The 19171-nt window shown below is 41.5% G+C and overlaps 1 protein-coding gene across 5 annotated transcripts in view; it reads left to right on the top strand.

The window, feature by feature from the left end:
- RPGRIP1L (RPGRIP1 like) overlaps positions 1 to 19171 on the top strand; it is a 375908-nt gene that overhangs the window by 300674 nt on the left and 56063 nt on the right. For all 5 annotated transcript variants that reach the window (XM_029608561.1, XM_029608562.1, XM_029608558.1 and 2 more), the window contains one exon: positions 12445 to 12631. In XM_029608561.1, the coding sequence (XP_029464421.1) occupies positions 12445 to 12631 (187 nt within the window). The remainder of the gene's footprint in view (positions 1 to 12444; positions 12632 to 19171) is intronic.

Here is a 19171-nt window from a genome sequence, read left to right as displayed (position 1 = left end):
TGCTAATTATCTGGCATATTAAATAGGTTTATTGTGTAGTACTGATAGAGCAGGAAGTCTGGGTGAACTGAGGGGAGTTCAGGCTGAAGAACCAGAAAAGCCTCAATGACCTGGAGAAGGACTGGACAAACTGTTGGACGAATTGATGAACTGGTTAATTTCATTTACATGTGCATGTTTTAAAATTAATCGGCTTTCTTGCTTAAATTGATTCTCACATAAGTCCCACTTTTCTTTCTCATGTAAAATATACACATGTATCTTTTTTTTAAATAGGTAGGAAAAGTCAGTGTGCTCAGTGCATTGAAATATTTGCTTTCAGTGCATTGAATATATTCGAGCGTAAGCATACATATGCACATATTGTTGCAGGGAAAAGTTACAAGAATTTTTTAATATGTGCAGGTTATAAAATACTATGGTAAAACTATGTGTATCCAGATATGCCCACATATGTCGCCGCGTGCAGTTGTTTGAAAGTTATCCTCGTGTTTTGTTATTGTAACCCATTTTGGGTGCTTTTTGTAAAAGGATGGGGAAGAAGTAATACATGCTGAGGTAGATCTTCAAAACATACGCGTGTGTGTACTTTTGTTCGCGCAAAAGTACACCAGATTTTATAAGATACGCGCGTAGCCTATAAAATCCGGGGTCGGCGCGCACAAGGCTGCGCAAAATCGGCAGCCTGCGCACGCCAAGCCGCACAGCCTGCCTCCGTTCCCTCCGAGGCCGCTCAGAAATCGGAGGGAACTTTCCTTCCGCGTCCCCCCACCTAAATCCACCTCCCTACCTTTGTTGGGCAAGTTACGCCTGCCGCCCCAGCATCCCCCGGCACAGGCCGCAGTGCCGGGGGACTCGGAACCGCCCTCCCGGCCCGCCCCTGAACCATCGCCACGCCCCCGGACACGCCCCCTCCCGCCCCTTTTACGAAGCCCCGGGAGTTACGCGCGTCCCCGGACTTTGTGCGCGCCGGCGGCCAATGCAAAATAGGCGCACCGGCGCGCGTAAATCCAGGAGGATTTACGCGCGCAGGGGTTTTAAAATCTACCCCTTTATTTATTTGAACTTCCCATTCTCCCACTTAACTAACTATACAATGTTTCTTAAACAAAGGGCCTATATAGAAAAGTTTAAGTTGTTCCCAATTTATCTCAAAGAAGTAAAGTAATTCCAGCTGTAAAGGGTCTAAAACTCATATGTATCCTTTTTGTAGCATGCAAGCCACTTTTAGAGCAGATTCAAGAACAAAGGGGCACCTCCCTCCCCCCCCCCCCCGACAAACACATACATGCTGCTATAACACCATAAATGTCTTTCTCCTAAGCTGGAAGGACATAGCCAAATCCAAGATAATTCACATTTTACGACTACAAATTTCTCAATTTTTAAAGTATAATTTAAGCTCCAGGTTTTTGTTAGTGAATTTTCAATCATAAATTTAACAGTGTTCGCATCGGCTTCAAGGGATCTAGAACCGATAAAAAAGCGGGTCCGGGTACAAGAGCTACCATGCCCATCTGTACCTGAGGCACTCTCCACCGGTGACGATGTCAGAGGCTGTGCCACCACACTCTGCTGTGGAAGTGCCAGCAGCGTCTTACCTTCTCCTGTGATAGAGGACCCTGTCCCAGTTTCCAGAGAATAAATGTCTTCAATGATTCAGAAGGCAGTCCCTGAAGCTTGGCAAAAATTCAAACTTTCATCGACGCCGATGCCACCATCGGCACCGATACCGGAGCCGACCATATTTGCTCCTCTCCTGGCAAAGATTGACGCCTTACTCAGTGCTCTTCCAGCACCGGCACCAGTCCCATCAACGGGTTCTCCGATGCCTCCATCGGCGCCGTCCATACCAAACCATCTACCGACGGCTCCAGCAATACCTATACCAGGCTCATCTGAAGATGATGACTCTGATCATACTCCAGGACCATCGGGCTTACAAAAATTCTGCTTTCCATCGATAACCTCGATGCCATTCCCAGGTCCATCAATGCCCTTACTGCCTGGTCCATTGGGGGATTCTATGCATCGGTTCCCATCGATGCCATCAATGCCTTTCGGTTCCCCGTCAATGTCTTTTCTGCCTCCGTCGATGCCAAAACAGATTCCAACACAATCATCGAAATCTGCATTGATGAAAAAAACATCCTCTTCCACAAGATCCATTATATCCTTCTGGATCCCATTTCCAGCCTCATCTCCATCCTTGGGAAGATGTTAATGCTGATACTGATGACCTCGCATCTGAACCTTCTCCACCAGAGGAAAGAAGGAAATCCCCACCAGAGGACCTATCTTTCCAACATTTCATAAAGGAAATGGCTGATACCATCCCCTTTGAATTGCTGGCTGAAGAGGATATCAGATATAAGACACTTGAAGTACTTCAGTTTGTAGATGCACCAAAAGAGGTCATGGCGATACCCATCCACGAAGTACTTTTAGAGCTTCAGCATCGCCTATGGGGAGCATCCCTGTTCTGTGCCTGCTGTCAATAGGAGCACAGGCGCAACAAACCTGGTTCAACATACACCAGGTTTTCAAAAACTACAGTTGCCACATCATTCATTTGTTGTTGAATCTGCCCAGAAAAAAAGCAAGGAAGCAGAAACCACATTCATCTGCTCTTCCAGGAAAGGAACATAGATTTCTAGACTCTTTAGGGAGGAAAGTTCCAAGGATCCATGCTTGTGTCCCGTATAGCTGCATATCAGTTATATATGACACAGTATCAAAGGAACTTATGGAAATAAGTACAAGATATAGCAGATACCCTCACACAACAACAACAAGTAGCACTCAACGCTCTTATTGTCAAAGGGCTAGAATCAGGGAAATATGAAGTAAGGGTTGCATATGATTCTTTTGAAACAGCGGCCTGTCTATCAGCTACAGGTATTAGTGCACGTAGATTGGGTTGGCTGAAGGCCTCATATCTCAGAATGGAAGTCCAAGAGAGACTCGTGGGCCTACCATGTACAGTAGTCAACCTCTTCAGAGAGAAAATCCAAGCTACTGTCTCTTTACTTAAAGATCATCAAGAGACACTCCACCAGCTGTCTAAACTGCCGTTGGACCAACCATCCTCAGTACGTAAACCTGCAAGATGTGACACTAGAAGGCCCTTCTATCAGCCTCGTAGGTACTATCCGCCTACTTCTTCTACACACCCTTTCTGTCAATCCCAGAGAGTACGTCCATGTCATCCAAAGCATGCTAAAACTCAGCCACCCTCACAAACAGGACCAGCATCTGGTTTTTGAAATCCATACCAGAGAAGAGCAGCCTTTTCAACACCCCCAAACCAACCTGCCTGTCAGAGGTCAGCTCTACTACTTCTAACACCAATGGAACCTCATTACCACAGATCAGTGGGTGTTAGCTATCCTAAACAGGGGGTACCGTTTAAAATTTCAAAAGCTACCTCCGGAGTCTCCACCCATTCCTCTGTGGTCGCACAACATCATAACATTTCAACTACAATCAGAACTCTCTACCCTGCTGACTCCCAGGGCTATCGAAACCGTTCCTTGGTCTCAACACGGCAGGGGGGTTCTACTCCCGTTATTTCCTAATTCCAAAGAAAACAGGCGGTCTCCGACCCATCCTAGACCTCCGCAATCTCAACAAATTTCTTCAAAAAGAAAAATTCCGCAAGGTTTCCCTGGGAACTATTCTTCCCCTATTGCAACGAGGGGATTGGCTCTGTTCTCTGGATCTTCAAGAAGCTTATGCTCACATTCCCATTTCCCCACAACATTGAAAATATCTACGATTCGTAATGGGAAAAAGACATTTCCAATACAGAGTTCTTCCATTCAGACTGGCCACAGCACCTCGGGTGTTCACAAAATGCCTGGCAGTTGCGGCGGCACATCTAAGAAAAAACAGCATTCATGTTTTCCCCTTCCTAGACAACTGGCTTATCAGGAATCCATGCAAACAAGGAGCTCTGGCTGCCTTGCGGACCACCATATCTCTTTTGCATTCCCTGGGGTTTCTAATCAGTTATCAGAAATCACATTTAAACCCGTCTCAACTTCTTACTTTCATCGGAGCAGACCTCAACACCACAGTCGCAAAAGCTTTTCTTCCAAGCGACCGTGCAAACAATCTAGTGAATCTTGCAAACTCCTTGAGCACCCGCACCTTCGCCTCTGCTCATCAATTCCTGACTTTACCTGGCCACATGGCGTCCACAGTCCATGTTACACCTATGGCAAAGCTAGCCATGAGAAGGACTCAATGGACCCTGAAATCTCAATGGCTGCAGTCTCTTCAGCCTATGTCGACCTTGATTCAAGTCAACAACCAGTTACATTTTTCACTTCAATGGTGGACAAACCAATCGGCTTTGCGGACTGGGTTACCGTTCCAACAGCTGACTCCTCAAGTAACTCTAACCAAAGATGCATCCAACTTGGGATGGGGAGCCCACGTCAACAACCTTCAGACTCAAGGTACGTGGTCTCTGCTTGAAAAAAATTGTCAAATAAACTTTTTAGAACTTCGAGCAATAAGATATGCCCTTTATGCATTCAAGGACTGCCTCTCACACAAGACTGTATTGATACAGACAACACAGTCGCAATGTGGTACATAAACAAACAAGGAGGCCCAGGCTCCTATCTCCTGTGTCAAGAAGCAGTATAGATTTGGGCCTGGGCCCTAGCCCACTCCATGAGTCTCAGGGCCACTTACCTTGCAGACATACAAAATGTCCTAGTGGACAATCTCAGTCGCCGTTTTCACCCACACGAATGGTCTCTGGATCCCTGTGTAGCAAACAAAATTTTTCAGTGCTGGGGTCGCCCAACCATCAACTTGTTTGCGTCCAGGATGAACCACAAAGTGGAAGCGTTTTGCTCCCTCCACAGCCATCGACAAATGTTCCCCAGGGACTCCTTTGCTTGCCCCTGGAACACAGGGCTTCTATACTTGTACCCTCCAATTCCCTTCATAGGCAAGACTCTCATGAAGCTACAACAGGACAGAGGGTCAATGATCCTCATAGCCCCATACTGGCCTCGACAAGTATGGTTTCCCATACTTCTCGATCTCTCGATCAAAGAACCAATTCGCCTGGGCACTGCGCCCACTCTCATAACTCAGAATCACGGCAGGTTACGCCATCCGAACCTACAAACTCTTGCCTTGACAGCTTGGATGTTGAAAGCTTGATCCTACAACCACTCAATCTTTCAACGCAAGTTTCTCAGGTTCTCATAGCTTCATGAAAGCCTTCTACACATAAATCTTACCCTTTCAAGTGGTCTAGATTTACCGAGTGGTGCACTCAAAAAGGTATTGACCCTTTCTCCTGATCCACTCCATCTTTACTAGATTATCTATGGCACCTTTCAGAGTCTGGTCTCCAGACTGCTTCTGTACGTATACACCTGAGTGCCATTGCGGCATACCACAAACAAATAGGGTATGCCCCAATATCAGCGCAACCCCTAGTAAGTCGATTTATGAGAAGCCTACTTCAGCTGAAACCTCCCATTCGGCCTCCGGTAACGGAATGGGACCTTAATGTTGTACTTGCACGACTCATACAATCTCCATTTGAGCCTTTGCATTCCTGTGATATAAAATTTCTTACATGGAAAGTACTCTTCCTAGTAGCCATTACATCTGCTAGAAGGGTTAGTGAGATACAAGCACTGGTCACATACTCCCCTACACAAGGTTCCTACAATGACCGAGTAGTCTTGCGCACTCACCCTAAATTTTTACCTAAGGTGGTAACGGATTTTCACCTTAATCAATCCATCGTTTTGCCCACTTTCTTTCCAAGGCCTCACTCTCACCAGGGCGAGAGGGTTTTGCACACCCTAGACTGTAAACGTGCACTCGCTTTTTACCTCGACCGCACTGCAGTCCACAGGAAATCCACCCAACTCTTTGTTTCTTTTGACAAAAACAAGCCAGTTGCAGTGGGAAAGCAAACTCTCTCCAACTGGTTAGCAGACTATATCGATTTCTGCTATGAAAAAGCAGGCCTTCCTCTCCAGGGGCGAGTAAAGGCGCACTCAGTTAGAGCTATGTCAACATTCATAGCACACAACCGTTCAGTACCTATTGAAGATATTTGCAAGGCTGCTACTTGGAGTTTACTGCATACCTTTGCAGCTCATTATTGCTTAGATAAGGAAAGAAGACAAGACTCTGCCTTTGGACAATCCGTCTTGAAAAACCTATTCCCAGTGTAATACCAACTCCTTCTACAACCGCCTGCTGTGATTCAGGTTGCATCATCTTCTTCAATGGCACATCAGTTGTTGTGCCTGTTGCACGAGTTACATGCCATTGACCTATTACAGGATGAGTCAGCCTGTAGCTTGCTAATCACCCATATGTGAGGACTATAATTCTGCTTGTCCTGGGATAAAGCAAAATTACTTACTTGTAATAGGTGTTATCCCAATTCAGCAGGATGTAGTCCTCACGAAACCCACCCGCCACCCCACGGAGTTGGGTCCAACACATTTTCTTATTTTATTTTTTCGCTCGTACTTTTATTGCTTCAAACGAGACTGAAGGGAGACCCCTGTGGCTGCAGGGATCATGGCATGCTGGGCATGCTCAGTGGGCTCAGTGTGCCAGCCAAACGTTTCTAGAAACTTTGACAGAAGTTTTCCTTGAGAGGGCTCCATCGATGATGTCACCCATATGTGAGGACTACAATTTTGCTTTATCTTTCTGACACTTAACACAAATATCAGTATCCATCAATCCCATACAAAAAAAGTCTATCTATATGCACCAAATATAACATCTTTAACTGCATTTCCAAAAGTCATACATCTTAAGGTAATTGTGCAGAGCTGGGCATACAAATGTCATTATCTACAGATATCAGGGTTCATAAAGTGTCAGTCCAATAACTAATCTGTGTCATCGATACATCCTAGTAATGTTTCCTACAAATATTGTACCATGTGGTAATTGTATTCCTGCCAGACATCAATTGTTTTATAATTTGGAGTGAAAAGTTCTATTTTTCGCTGTGCCTTTGACATCTTAAAAGAAATAATATAGTACCTGGCTTGCAATTAAGCATACCTCTGTTATTTAACTGGTACCTCTTTTTCATGTCATGAAAAGATTGAATCAACATGCCAGACAATGGATACCTGCATCATACTACTGTCTGAACACCTTTTCTCCACCTTGCTGAAACATAGGATTATTCCTAAAAGTTAACAGTGTAGAATATGTTCTGGGTAATAGCCATTTATGTCTAAGATCACCAAACCTGTATATCAGGCATGATGTATCGTGCCTAATGTATGAGTTCTCATCTGCACCGAGAGCTGCTCCCCGACACATGCACCACATTAATCGGAATACATGATGTCAACAATCTCAACTCAATGGTGAAAATACTACTTACCTGATCATTTCTTTAACATCGTCATTACAATGGTTTCACAGTAATACTGTGAAACCATTGCAAGCAGCTGCATTTATTATTTGTAAACCGATGTGATATCTCAGTTTGAATGTCGGCATATAAAAATAAATTAATTAATTGCTTTTTCTTTAATACAGTCAGGACCTGGGACAAATTCTAGAGAAGGAAGAAACTATTCCAGCGGGGATGAGCTTCACATTAACCAGGGTGGAACCTGGCTGCTGGCACTAACCTTTAAAAAGGAGATAGAGCAGCTTTTAAATTAGATGATGGTGGAAAGCCAGCAATCTCTCAGAAAGGCATGGTTTGGATTGATGTATCTTTGAAGGATACTAACAAAAAAAGGGATGTTAGGGCATCCTGATAGAGAGGTTGCAATAAATGTTAAAGTAGCCCAGGTGCCTTTTTATGAAAAAATGATGAATTTATAAATATTTGTCCCTTCTTTAAGCCATCGCTAGTAAATATTTAGCAAGATAAATAATATGAGTTTCATTTTAATCATTCATGGTATACATAATACATCAGCTAATAATGATCACTATTGACAAGGTAAAATAGTAGTGTATATAAATCCTACAGTTCTGCTTAATAGTACAAAATAAATTTAACATTTTATTTGTTATTAGGTATATATTTAATTTGCTTACTGCATGAATACACTTTAATTTTATTCTGTTCTTGGGATAGTGTGTATTTTAGTAGCATTGTATTAGTCTTTACTGCTCACACATTCTGATATGAAAATGTAGACTATTGTTTGTTTGTTTTTTAATTCCTCCTGTTTACATTTTATTGATTTTTCAGAGTCTTTATCTGAATAAAGACATGCATATAAATATATTTTTATTTCCAGCACTGAAACAATTTATTCATGTCTTTTCCATCCTCTCAGACAAGTGTGCTTGCATCTCTTTGTAAACTGGAAAGTGAGGGCATGTAGATTTTCTTTGCTTCTTTGGTTGTCTTTTTTACTTATCTATCTGACAGATGATAACTACTATACTGCTGTAAAAAAAAACAAAACTGTGCTTACATGACTGTTATGCAAAATTTGCCAAATTACTTCTTTAACCTGTGCAGAAAGGTACAGACAATACAATATACATATATAGTGGCTTGAGGCAGATATATTTATAAACTTGATTTATAGTCTAAATTGCACATAACTACTAAACATATTGCAAAATAGCAGAATAACAGTGAAAATAGTGTTGTAAATATATTGAAATCGTGCTAGAAGAAAATGCATTTGTTTCCAAAGTAAAATTAGAAAATAGAGCCAGTTTCATTTTTAATGCATGTGAGTGTGGAGTGCTTAAGGTTATTAGTGGAAACCGAATAACCTTTCCAAGCCTTCATCTCTTTCTCTTCAAATTTGAATATGAAAAGCATATTCAAGTCGAAGACCATCACTTTAATGACATTTGGCAGTCATTTGATTTATTAGGTTTTCAAAAAAGAAATTCCTTTAAATATTTCATCATACTAGACTAATCCCAGTAATATTGCCAGCTGAAGTCTTGTACCTGTATAAGCAAAGACAGAATGGTGTGAAATTTTCCCTATCATCCTAGTAAAAAAATGGTGATGATCTTCTGAATAATATAACAACCTTATTGAAATATTCAGATTTGAATTTTTAGTTTGTGTCTTAGGATCCTTAATAAAACAAAAATGTCTGCAGAAAGAGAGAGTAAAAGTATTTTGTCAAATATCAAATGAGGCTAGACAGCAATAAAAATTATTATTTAAGAACTTAATGTTTTTACAGTAGGAAATGTTAATTTTAATAATCATTTAAACTGCTTTTTTTTTTTTTTTTGTAAATTGTAAATGCAGTAATACCATTGATTTATAGTAATCCTGATGGGTTCTTTAAAAAGTTGTTTTTTTCTGAATATATAGCACAATTCCTGTATTTTTTACATTTAAATTATTATTGCTAACTGAATTTCTCCAAGGACAAAGCAGAATTGTAGTCCTCACATATAGGTGATGTCATTTAATGGAGCCTGGCACAGAACTTTAATTTCAATGTTTCTAGAGCTTTCTGCATGCTCTACTGAGCATGTGCGGCTGTAGTCACCTCCCTGCCTCGCAGGCAGAGCCCCTTGGTTTTTCTTTTTCCATGGAACTGAGTGGTCACAGCATGAGTTTTCCACAGAGCCTGTAAATCACAGTTCTTTGCTGTCTGCCCTACACCTAGTGCAATAAAGGTCCTGGAGCACAGAAGCTTTTATTCTAGCAGAGCCCTGCACATTTTAGCTTTTTCCTTATTATGCTTTTTTCCGCCTTTTCAAAGTTTCTCTCTTCTGGCTGCATAGTGGGCCTACTGCACCGTGCAGCCTAGCAGAGGGTTCTCAAATAATGCTTCTCCCTCTCTATTACACACATGCAGGGACATCTCTCTCGTGCATTTCTTTCTTCAGCCATGAATGACCAGTCTTTCCTTCATCCCACTTGCACATATCTCCTTCCTTTCCCTCTCACCCTCCTTCTACACCTTCCCCTCCCTCTACACCTTCCCCTCCCTCCTTTCCTCTTTCGTCTCTCTCTCACACCTTCCTCTGCCTCTATACAAGCTCACAATACCACAGCTCCTGCTGGTGGGCGGTAGGAACCCCCTCCGATATGTCTTCAAAGCACAACACCTTGGGATGCTCCCTTCCTTCCGGCAGGGCATGGGAACCCCACCGGTGAGTGGGTTTTCCTCTTGCTGTTGAGGGGGAGTGGTGAGAACCCCCACCAGCATAGGATTTCAGCATGCTGCTGCAGGATTCTTTCTTCCCCAACTCCTGCATCCCGTGCAAATCCTGCCTGGCTGGGAAATGAGGCGGTTGTTGCAGGTGATTTTTAGAGAGCACTTTCTGCTGCCCCAGAACTTTGCAGCCTGAGGTGACCATCTTATCCTGCCCAATGATAGAACTGCCCCAAATATGAGATTAAAAAGGTGCCAAATGTTTAAAAAGTTACTACTCTGAAGGAAGCTGTCTAAGTTGCAGAATGTGTGTTTCATAGATGCCAATACTTTTTACACCTCCATCACAGGTCAACAGCATTTGATTTTGTGACCTGCTCTGAAGGTGGGACTTGGAGCATCTGTCATCAGGGAAGGGAAGCAGCAAGCAAGGGGGCCACCAGGAATGGGCAGACTCAGTCTAGCTCTTCTGCCTGGGGAAAAGTGCTTGCAGCTATGCAAATCAAGTAATCCTTCAGTTAGCTCAAAGGAGTTAGACATTCAGAAGTAGCCTATAACTGGGCAGTTTTCAAAAGCCCAATTACTTGCATAAAACCTTTTAAAAATTCGGCCCAAAATGTATGTGTGTAGTTTACAAGCACACGTTCAATATTGCCCCAGAATGTCTCTCTTCTTTGTGGCCAAAATTATGCACATTATGAAAGTATGTGCATACTTTTAGAAAACTAAAAAATGTACTTACCTAGATATGGCTGACTTAGATGAGTTGACTATTTTTGTCCATGCACAAGATGCCCAAGATTTTGAAATGTACTCTAATATGTTAAAGTCCTGGTAATTCAACTTTTAGATATTTTGAGATCCATTTTAGTCTCCTAAAACGGTATCTTTCACGTAACGGTCTTTTGTTTCTCAGAAACACAGGCTTTTCAAGTAAGCAAAAGCAAATAATAAATATATTCTCATGAATCAAGAAAACAGTCTTTACTGAAATTTGTGAATGAGAAATTAGACAGTAACATGGAGATCATAATTATAGACTCTTCATTTCTATTATACATGCAAGGTTTTTGTAGGGAAACAGAGTAAGATGAAATGGTCAATTTTCCCAGTGGAGAGAGGTAGAGTAGCATGTCCCAGGGATCTTTAACGGGACCAGTGTTTAACTTAATTAACGAACTAAAGAAGGGACCAATGAATGAGGTGATCAGATTTGCAGATGACACTAAATTATTCAAAGTAAATTAACATACAAGCGGCATGTAAGTAATTGCAGAAGGATCTTGCGAAACTGGGGAACTGTGCATCTAATGTGTACACATGCAAAGTGATTCACATGGGGAAAATAATCCTAAAAATATGTACATAATTCTGTGTTTATTTATTCAATTTTATTATGAGCTACCACCCAGGAAATCCTCAGCTCAGTGTGATCAGCGGTCAAGAAAGGAAACTGAATGTTAGGAATTATTTGGAGAATATCATAATGCCTCCATATAAATCTGTGGTTCCACCACATCTTGAATACTCTGTTCAGTTCTGGTCACCCCATCTCCTAAAAGATATAGTGGAACTATATATTTATTTGTCTTCTTTTTGTACTAGAAAAGGTCAGAGAAAGGCAATAAAAATGATAAGGGAATGCACTAGCTCCCTTATGTAGCAATGCTTGGCAGGTTATGGCTCTTCAGCTTGGAGGGGAGAATATAGAGGTATATAAAATCATGAGTGCTGTGGAAGACATTCTAGGGAATGATTATTTACTCTTTCAGATAGTTAAAGGACTAGGAATCATTCCATGAAATTACTGGTAGGAGTTGTAAAACAAATTAAGGGCATGTCTTTTTTCAGTCAATGCACAATTAAGCTATGGAGTTTATTGCTAGAGGATATAATCAAGGTTAATAGCACAACTGAGTTCAAAAAAGGTTTGGGCAAGTTTCTGAAGGACAAGTCTATTAACAGTTATTAACCAGGCAAATCTGATAATAAGGAAGGGATCTTTCATTAAGATCTGCTGGGTATTTCCAAGTGATCTAGGTTGCCCGCCGTCAGAGAGAATACTGCACTCATTGAACCCTTGGTCTGATTCAGCAAGCTCTTCTTATATTCTATACCCTTAACGATGTTTACCTGAAACCACCGGGGCATGCAATTTTCCTTTCTTTATTACAATTTATTATTCCTTTGCTTTCAACATTATATCATATAATGTTACAATAGTCATTAGACTACTAAAAGTGAAAGGGGGGATAATTATTTGTTTAGCTTTTAAATTAACAGTTAAAGCAAAATAATTTACTTTTTTTTTTTCTTGCAGCCATCAGAAAGAATCCGCATTGAGATTATCTCCCTGACTTTCAGTGATGGTTCTGGAATATTATTAGATGACACTATACAAAAGCTGTTTGTGGAATACAGAGTCTGCAATTTTGCTACAGAGGAGACTCCAGTTTCACTGCCAAAACCCAAAGGTGGCCAATGGATTCACTATAATCATAGTAATGGTATGTAATTTTTATATTGGATTGAAAACTTTTTTTTTTTAATAGAGGGGCTTCATTCTGGCAGACCAGATGGCTTCGTGGGTTACATATCTTAGCCAGGTCAACCCATCAGGGTGAGGTCTAAGCTGTACCTCTATACATATAAGACTTTTAATCTGAGCTGTGCAGGGGTCAGGAGTCCAAGGTATTTATCCATGATGGAAGCAAGTGGGAGTATCTGCCCTAAAAACATAGGTATTCACTAAGGGCTCTACTTATATGGCAGAGATAATATAACAGTTTATTTGTAGCACATCTTCCTACCAGGGTGCTCAAAGCATGGTACAATTCAATCTGCAGTATGCATTAAAGTAGAAAATAAAAATTTTACATGATAAAATAAGAACAATCAATAGCACAAAAATAAAATCAATTACCTTGATAAACTTAAGGCTTCCATCACAGATGGGGAAATATACGCTGCAATCATGCAATTACCTAAAGGCAACTGCCCAGGCCCTGATGGCTATTATATAGACTTTTATTTAAAAATTCCTATTTGAACTAATGGATAGATTGAAAGGGGCTTTTGAATACATGTGAAATAACTCCCACACGGTGCATAATTTGTCAGGTGCAGTCATAGTCTTGATTCATAAACCCGGTAGAGATAAGCTTGACCCGAGTTCATAGCGTCCAATCTCATTACTGAACTCTGATGTCAAGAACCTGGCAAAAATACTGCAGATACATCTTGAGAAAGTAATGCTGGTCCTGATTGGAGATGATCAAACTGGTTTTATTAAACGTCGCTTATCGACCACTAATACCAGTTGACTCTTTAACATTATTGCTCTGGCAAAGAAAACTAATACCGCTAGTTTGGGGTCGTTTTGGATGCAGAAAAGGTGTTTGATCATCTTCAATGGGCATTTCTATTTAAAGTGCTGGTAAAGGCATGACTTCCTATAGAGTTCAGGGAAATAGTGCATATCCTATATGCACACCCCCGAACCCAAGTCTACACTAATGGTTATTGCTTAATGGTTATTGCTCCAGCCTTTTTCCAATCTTATGCGGCATTAGACAGGGTTGTCTCCTTTCCCCAATTTTGTTTAACTTAGCTATTGAAGTTTTAGTACTTTAGGTTCGCAATGACCCTGGGGTGAGAGGTTTTCAATGCGCAGGGGTAAAGCATGTCATCTCTCTATATGCAGATGAGGTTCTGTTCTATCTGACTAGTCCCAATCAGTCAGGGCCCCATCTCCTGAATGTCCTGTCTCATTATAGTAGACGTTCAGGCTACAAAATTAACTTCTCTAAATCAGAAATATTCCCACTTGGCCCCCTGTCCTTAGAAGGGCTACCCCGTTGTTTTTCCCCTTTCAAGACAGCATTGAAGGGATTAAAGTACTTAGACATTTGGATCCCATGGGAGCCATCAGATTTATACAGACTCATTTACGCCCCAGTAGTCGCAAAGATTCATCAGGATATGGACAGATGGGATGATCATTTTCTCTCCTGGGCAGGCAGAATTAATGTCCTTAAAATTAATATTTTGCCACGCCTGATGTACCTCTTTCAACATGTTCCATGTTATTAACCGAAGGCTTTTTCACATCACTAAATGGAGCTATCTCCAAGTTTATATGGCATACGAAACCTGCGCATATTAAGCTCAGCATGCTTTGGAGGCCTAAGGTTGCAGGTGGGATGGCCCTGCCTAACCTGCAATGCTTTCATTGGGCTTGTGGTCTTGCGGGCGCTAGGGTGTGGCTACATAGGGATTGTGCTATACCTTGGTACGTTCTGGATCGCACGCTCCTAGGCGACACTGATCTATCTTTATTATTAATGCAAAAACCTTCACCACAGGAAGTCAGACGCACGGAGACAGCTAGTCCACACATAAGTTACACCTTCAGAATATAGAAGGCTCTGAGTACGAAACTTAAATGGTCTCTTCATGGTGTTACCACACTTACTCCCCTGCGTGGAAGCTGGAATTTGGCTGCAGCTATAATATCCGCAGAGCCCGTTAGATGGTGGAAATTAGGCCTTAAATTTGTGGGTCAGCTATGGAGGATGACGTACCTCAATTTCAATCCTTTCAAGACCTTCAGGATGAATACGACCTGGATGATAGTTCAGCGGAGTTCCATAGTCGACTGCTAGTGGACTTGGACAGTTTACAGGAAAAGGGTTGGCACCTGGTGCTCCCGGATCCTGTTATATGAACTCTCATTCAGGACACCCTTCCCCGCAAGGGAATTTGCCTTTTCTTATAAAGCTTTATTGAATGCCCAAGGTATGCAGGACCCACCTCCCAACATTATTAAACAATGGAATAGTGATTTACAACTTGATTTAGCTAGTCAACATTGGAAATTTATTTGGGAAAAAGCACATAAGATTTCATAATGTGCCCGGTGAGTGGAAGTTATGGTGAAGCTTCTCCACAGGGCTTACCGATACCCAATGTTTTACACTAAATTCAATCCCACCTCTACCAGCCTATGTTGGCATGGGGTTGGCCTGTCTGGTTCATATGTTCACGTGTGGTGGACCTGTAAACATATTGATCTTTTCTGGAAATCAGTGTTCAGGGTATGCTATCTTATTCTGGGTAAGGAAATAATCCAGACTCCTGAGCTGTGTTTACTCAGCTTCTGGAAGAAACATACCCTCACGGTTGCACAAAGAAAGCTAGCTGATCACTTAATTCATGCAGGACGATTTACTGTTGTGCTAATGTGGAAATCACCTTCTACTTTGGAATGTTGGCTGCGACAGGTACACGAGATTGCTCTTGTGGAGAAGCTCACTTGCACTCTTAAACGAAAAGTATCAATATACGACACAATATGGTCCCTTTATTGGGCTTACAGGAGGACATTCCATGTATAACAACCTGACGTTAGACACGGTTAAGTGTTGCTGGTTTAAAACCTGGGTCTTCTTGCATAACCTATTTACTCTGTTCATATTGTGCTCTTGGTCCGGCTCCTGGGTAAAGGGATAACCGCTGTCTTATTTCATTCTGCATTAAGCTTTTATTGTCTGTATCGTTGAAAATTCTAAAATAAAGAGTCTCAAAAAAATAAAATAAAATCAATTAACTGAGGCTCATAACAATTTTTAAAAAACAGGAACACTGAAATAAAAATTTAAAATTGGTAAAAGTAAAAACTGAATCAATGGCGAAAAAGCTATGTCTTGAATGAGCTTTTAAAGTAAATAAAAAAATGATACTAGACAGGCTTCTTTGGGGAGCACATTCTACAAATGTGGAGCAAAGTAGGTTAAAGCCTGCCGCTGGATTTTAATATGTTTTGATTCTTCTACCATGGGGACTCATGATCAGATCTAAGAGATGGTATATAACTGGTCCTATAAATAGGACAAACTCTGACCATGCAGTACTTTAAAAACCATACTAGAGATTTAAATTGGGCATGAAAATAAATTGGCAGCCAGTGCAGTCCTTTTCCGCACAGGGGTATTACTGTCCCAGATAACATCCAGGAAGCTGCATTTTGAACTACAATCTACAAGTATGCTTTAATGGAAGATTAATGTAAGGAATATTACAGTTGACTAGACAAGGCCTAATCAATGCATGGATCAAAATTGCCACATCAGACCTATTTAAATATGGGCAAAATTGGTGTACAAATCAGAGCTGGGCAAATACACTCCTAGGCATGTTTATTGTTTACTGTTTGAACATACAACCTGCCTTTCTGCTAAGATGTGTTCAAGGCAAAGAACAATAATCAAATTAGTTACAATAAACAAGTAGAAAAAATAAATTCTATCATATTTCAAATAAAAACTGGGTAGATTTTAAAAACGCACGTGCATGTGTCCATGTGCGCATGCTGGTTAGCGTTCATTTTATAAAATCCGGGATGGGGCACACAAGGGGGGGGTGAAATATTGCAATTTTTCGTGCGGCGACACATCGCAGCCTTCCCCAGGTCCCTCCCAATTAAGGAGCGGACTGGGAGGCATGTTGATGGCCCTATTAGGTATGCGCGCGTGATTCAGAAAGAAAAATGTGAAGCCAAGTCGCACATTTTACTTTCAGAAATTAGTGCCGACCCAAAGGTCGGCGCTAATTTCTTCCAGAACCGGGAAAGTGCACAGAAAAGCAGTAAAAACTGCTTTTCTGTGCACCCTCCAACTTAATATCATAGCGATATGAAGTCGGAGGTCCCGAAGAGTAAAAAAAGTAAAACAAAAAAAAAAAAACAAAACTTGAATTCGGCCCGCGGCTGTCGGGCCGAAAACCGGACGCTCAATTTTGCCGGCTTCCGGTTTCCGAGCCCGTGGCTGTCAGCGGGCTTGAGAACCGATGCCGGCAAAATTGAGCGTTGGCTGTCAAACCCGCTGACAGCCGCCGCTCCTGTCCAAAAAGAGGCGCTAGGGATGCGCTAGTGTCCCTAGCACCTCGTTTTACCGCCAGGCCTAATTTAAATAAATTAACTTACTGTATCGCGCGCACAGGAGAGTGTCCTGTGCGCGCGCCGGGAGAGAGGGCGCTCGCCCGCTCTCCCGCATTTTTTACTGTATCGGCCCGATTGTAAGTTTCCAGGTACTCGCTCCTCAAGAGCCTAATGTATACCATCTCCTTGGCTGCCTTAAGAGACTATTGTGCGAGTGTTACCATCAAGGACTTGTTCCTGAACGCCGCATGCTTTGCCTACTCACTGTCTTAGTTTCTCTACAGCTCAGCCACCTTGGGATCGCTGTACCAATACCTGTGGGACTACAGCCCAGCCGGGTGCTTCCAGCTCACTACTGCCACCTTTGGTGGTTTAATATATTGCTTCTAAGAAGTCTTTGTTGCTTAACATCAGTGAGTAGGTATCTATCTCTCAGAGCGTTCCCTGGAACCAGGTACTTGCTCCTCGAAGACCTAATGCATACCAACTCCTGGGCTGCCTTAAGAGACTATTGTGTGAGTGTTACCATCAAGGACTTGTTCCAGAACGCTGCATATACTTCCTACTCACTGTCTTAGTTTCTCTACAGCTCAGCCACCCTGAGATCGCTGTTCCAATACCTGAGGGACTACAGCCCAGCTGGACGCTTCCTGCTCACTACTGCCACCTCTGGTGGTTTACTATATTGTCTAATAAAAGAACTAGTGTGTGTCTGTCTCCTACACTAAGCCTGACTAGTGGTCCCTCTTGGGAATTCCCCTGAGGGTGTGGTCACCTGCCTCTGGTCCAAGGATCCACCCACAACTATTCTAAATAACTACAGTTTGCTAAATACCAGCTTTAACAACAGAGCTTTCTGACAGCCCGTTAATGTATAAAAACAGCAGATAAACAGCATTTTACTGCAATGTAGTAGAGATAAAACAGAAATACAACATAGTTTTAATCAAATTATTAGATTAGAAAATAAAAATACCACTCAGTTAAATGCCAATGAAAATAACTGTTATAACCAAACTTTTATAAACTAAATCCATAGATAACACAGGTTTTTCTTTATAAGGTGTGTGAGAAAGCACATGAGAATGCTTTCTCATCTTACGCACCTTGACTGCCTTTCTGCAGATTATAGCGTCTCCAACTAGGTTTCTTGTACTGAATGTAACACTCTAGTAGATAAGGGAGCAGGCGATTTTTTAGATAAATTGGCCCAGTTCCTTAAGCTTTACACACCAAAGATAAAACTTTTAACTGTACTCGGTACCATATTGAAAGCCAGTGTAACTCTTTAAGGACTGGACTAATTTGATCACGATAATGAGTGCCAGTTAATAAGCAGATTCTGCATTTTGTGTGAGTTATACATTTCTCTTACTCTATTTGGTTAAACTTAAGTATATAGAATTACAATAATCAAGGTGTGATGTTATAAAAGGATGACTAATAGTTGCCAGCTCTGCTCTTCCAAACAAAAAAAAACTTTCTAAACCAGTCAAAGTTCTGCAAAGGAAGACCTAACAGTTGCTGAGATTTCAGCTTCCATATCTAAAATGGAATCCAAAATCACACTGTGAGCTTTGTGTTCAATAGTATTACTGTACCCTGAAGTAATGGCATGTTATCCAGGATCTCTTTGGTGACCCATAAAATTTTGCTTTTAATAAGGTTAAACTTGAATTTGTTTACACTCATCCACCCCAAAATTACCAATATATTAACTGCTGCTTAATTTAGGCTCAAATATTTATGCACGTGCATATCATCTGCACCGCAGTAGTAGCACACCTCAGATTTTTTTTTTAGAAACCTTACCAAGTGTTTGCATATAATATCAGGTCTACACACATCCAAAACACTACTAAAGTGTGTCTTTTCTTCTACAACATTGCTAAAATCCATCCTTTCCTTTCTGAGCATACTACAAAAAGCTCATCTACTCTCTTATCACCTCCCACTTAGACTACAGCAACTTCCTCTTCATGGGCCTCGCAGTGAACCATCTTTCTCCACTGCAATCTATTCAAAATTTGGCTTTTAACTGCTCTCAAGCTTTCATCCAACATGGCCAAAGAAACTGCTAAAAGATCTATCTTTGACGTATGGGTTCTCA

This window comes from Rhinatrema bivittatum, chromosome 7, assembly GCF_901001135.1.
Source record: "Rhinatrema bivittatum chromosome 7, aRhiBiv1.1, whole genome shotgun sequence".
NCBI classification, from domain to species: domain Eukaryota; kingdom Metazoa; phylum Chordata; class Amphibia; order Gymnophiona; family Rhinatrematidae; genus Rhinatrema; species Rhinatrema bivittatum.
Note: the sequence above shows the minus strand (reverse complement) of the source record. Positions and strands in the feature narration are given on the sequence as shown.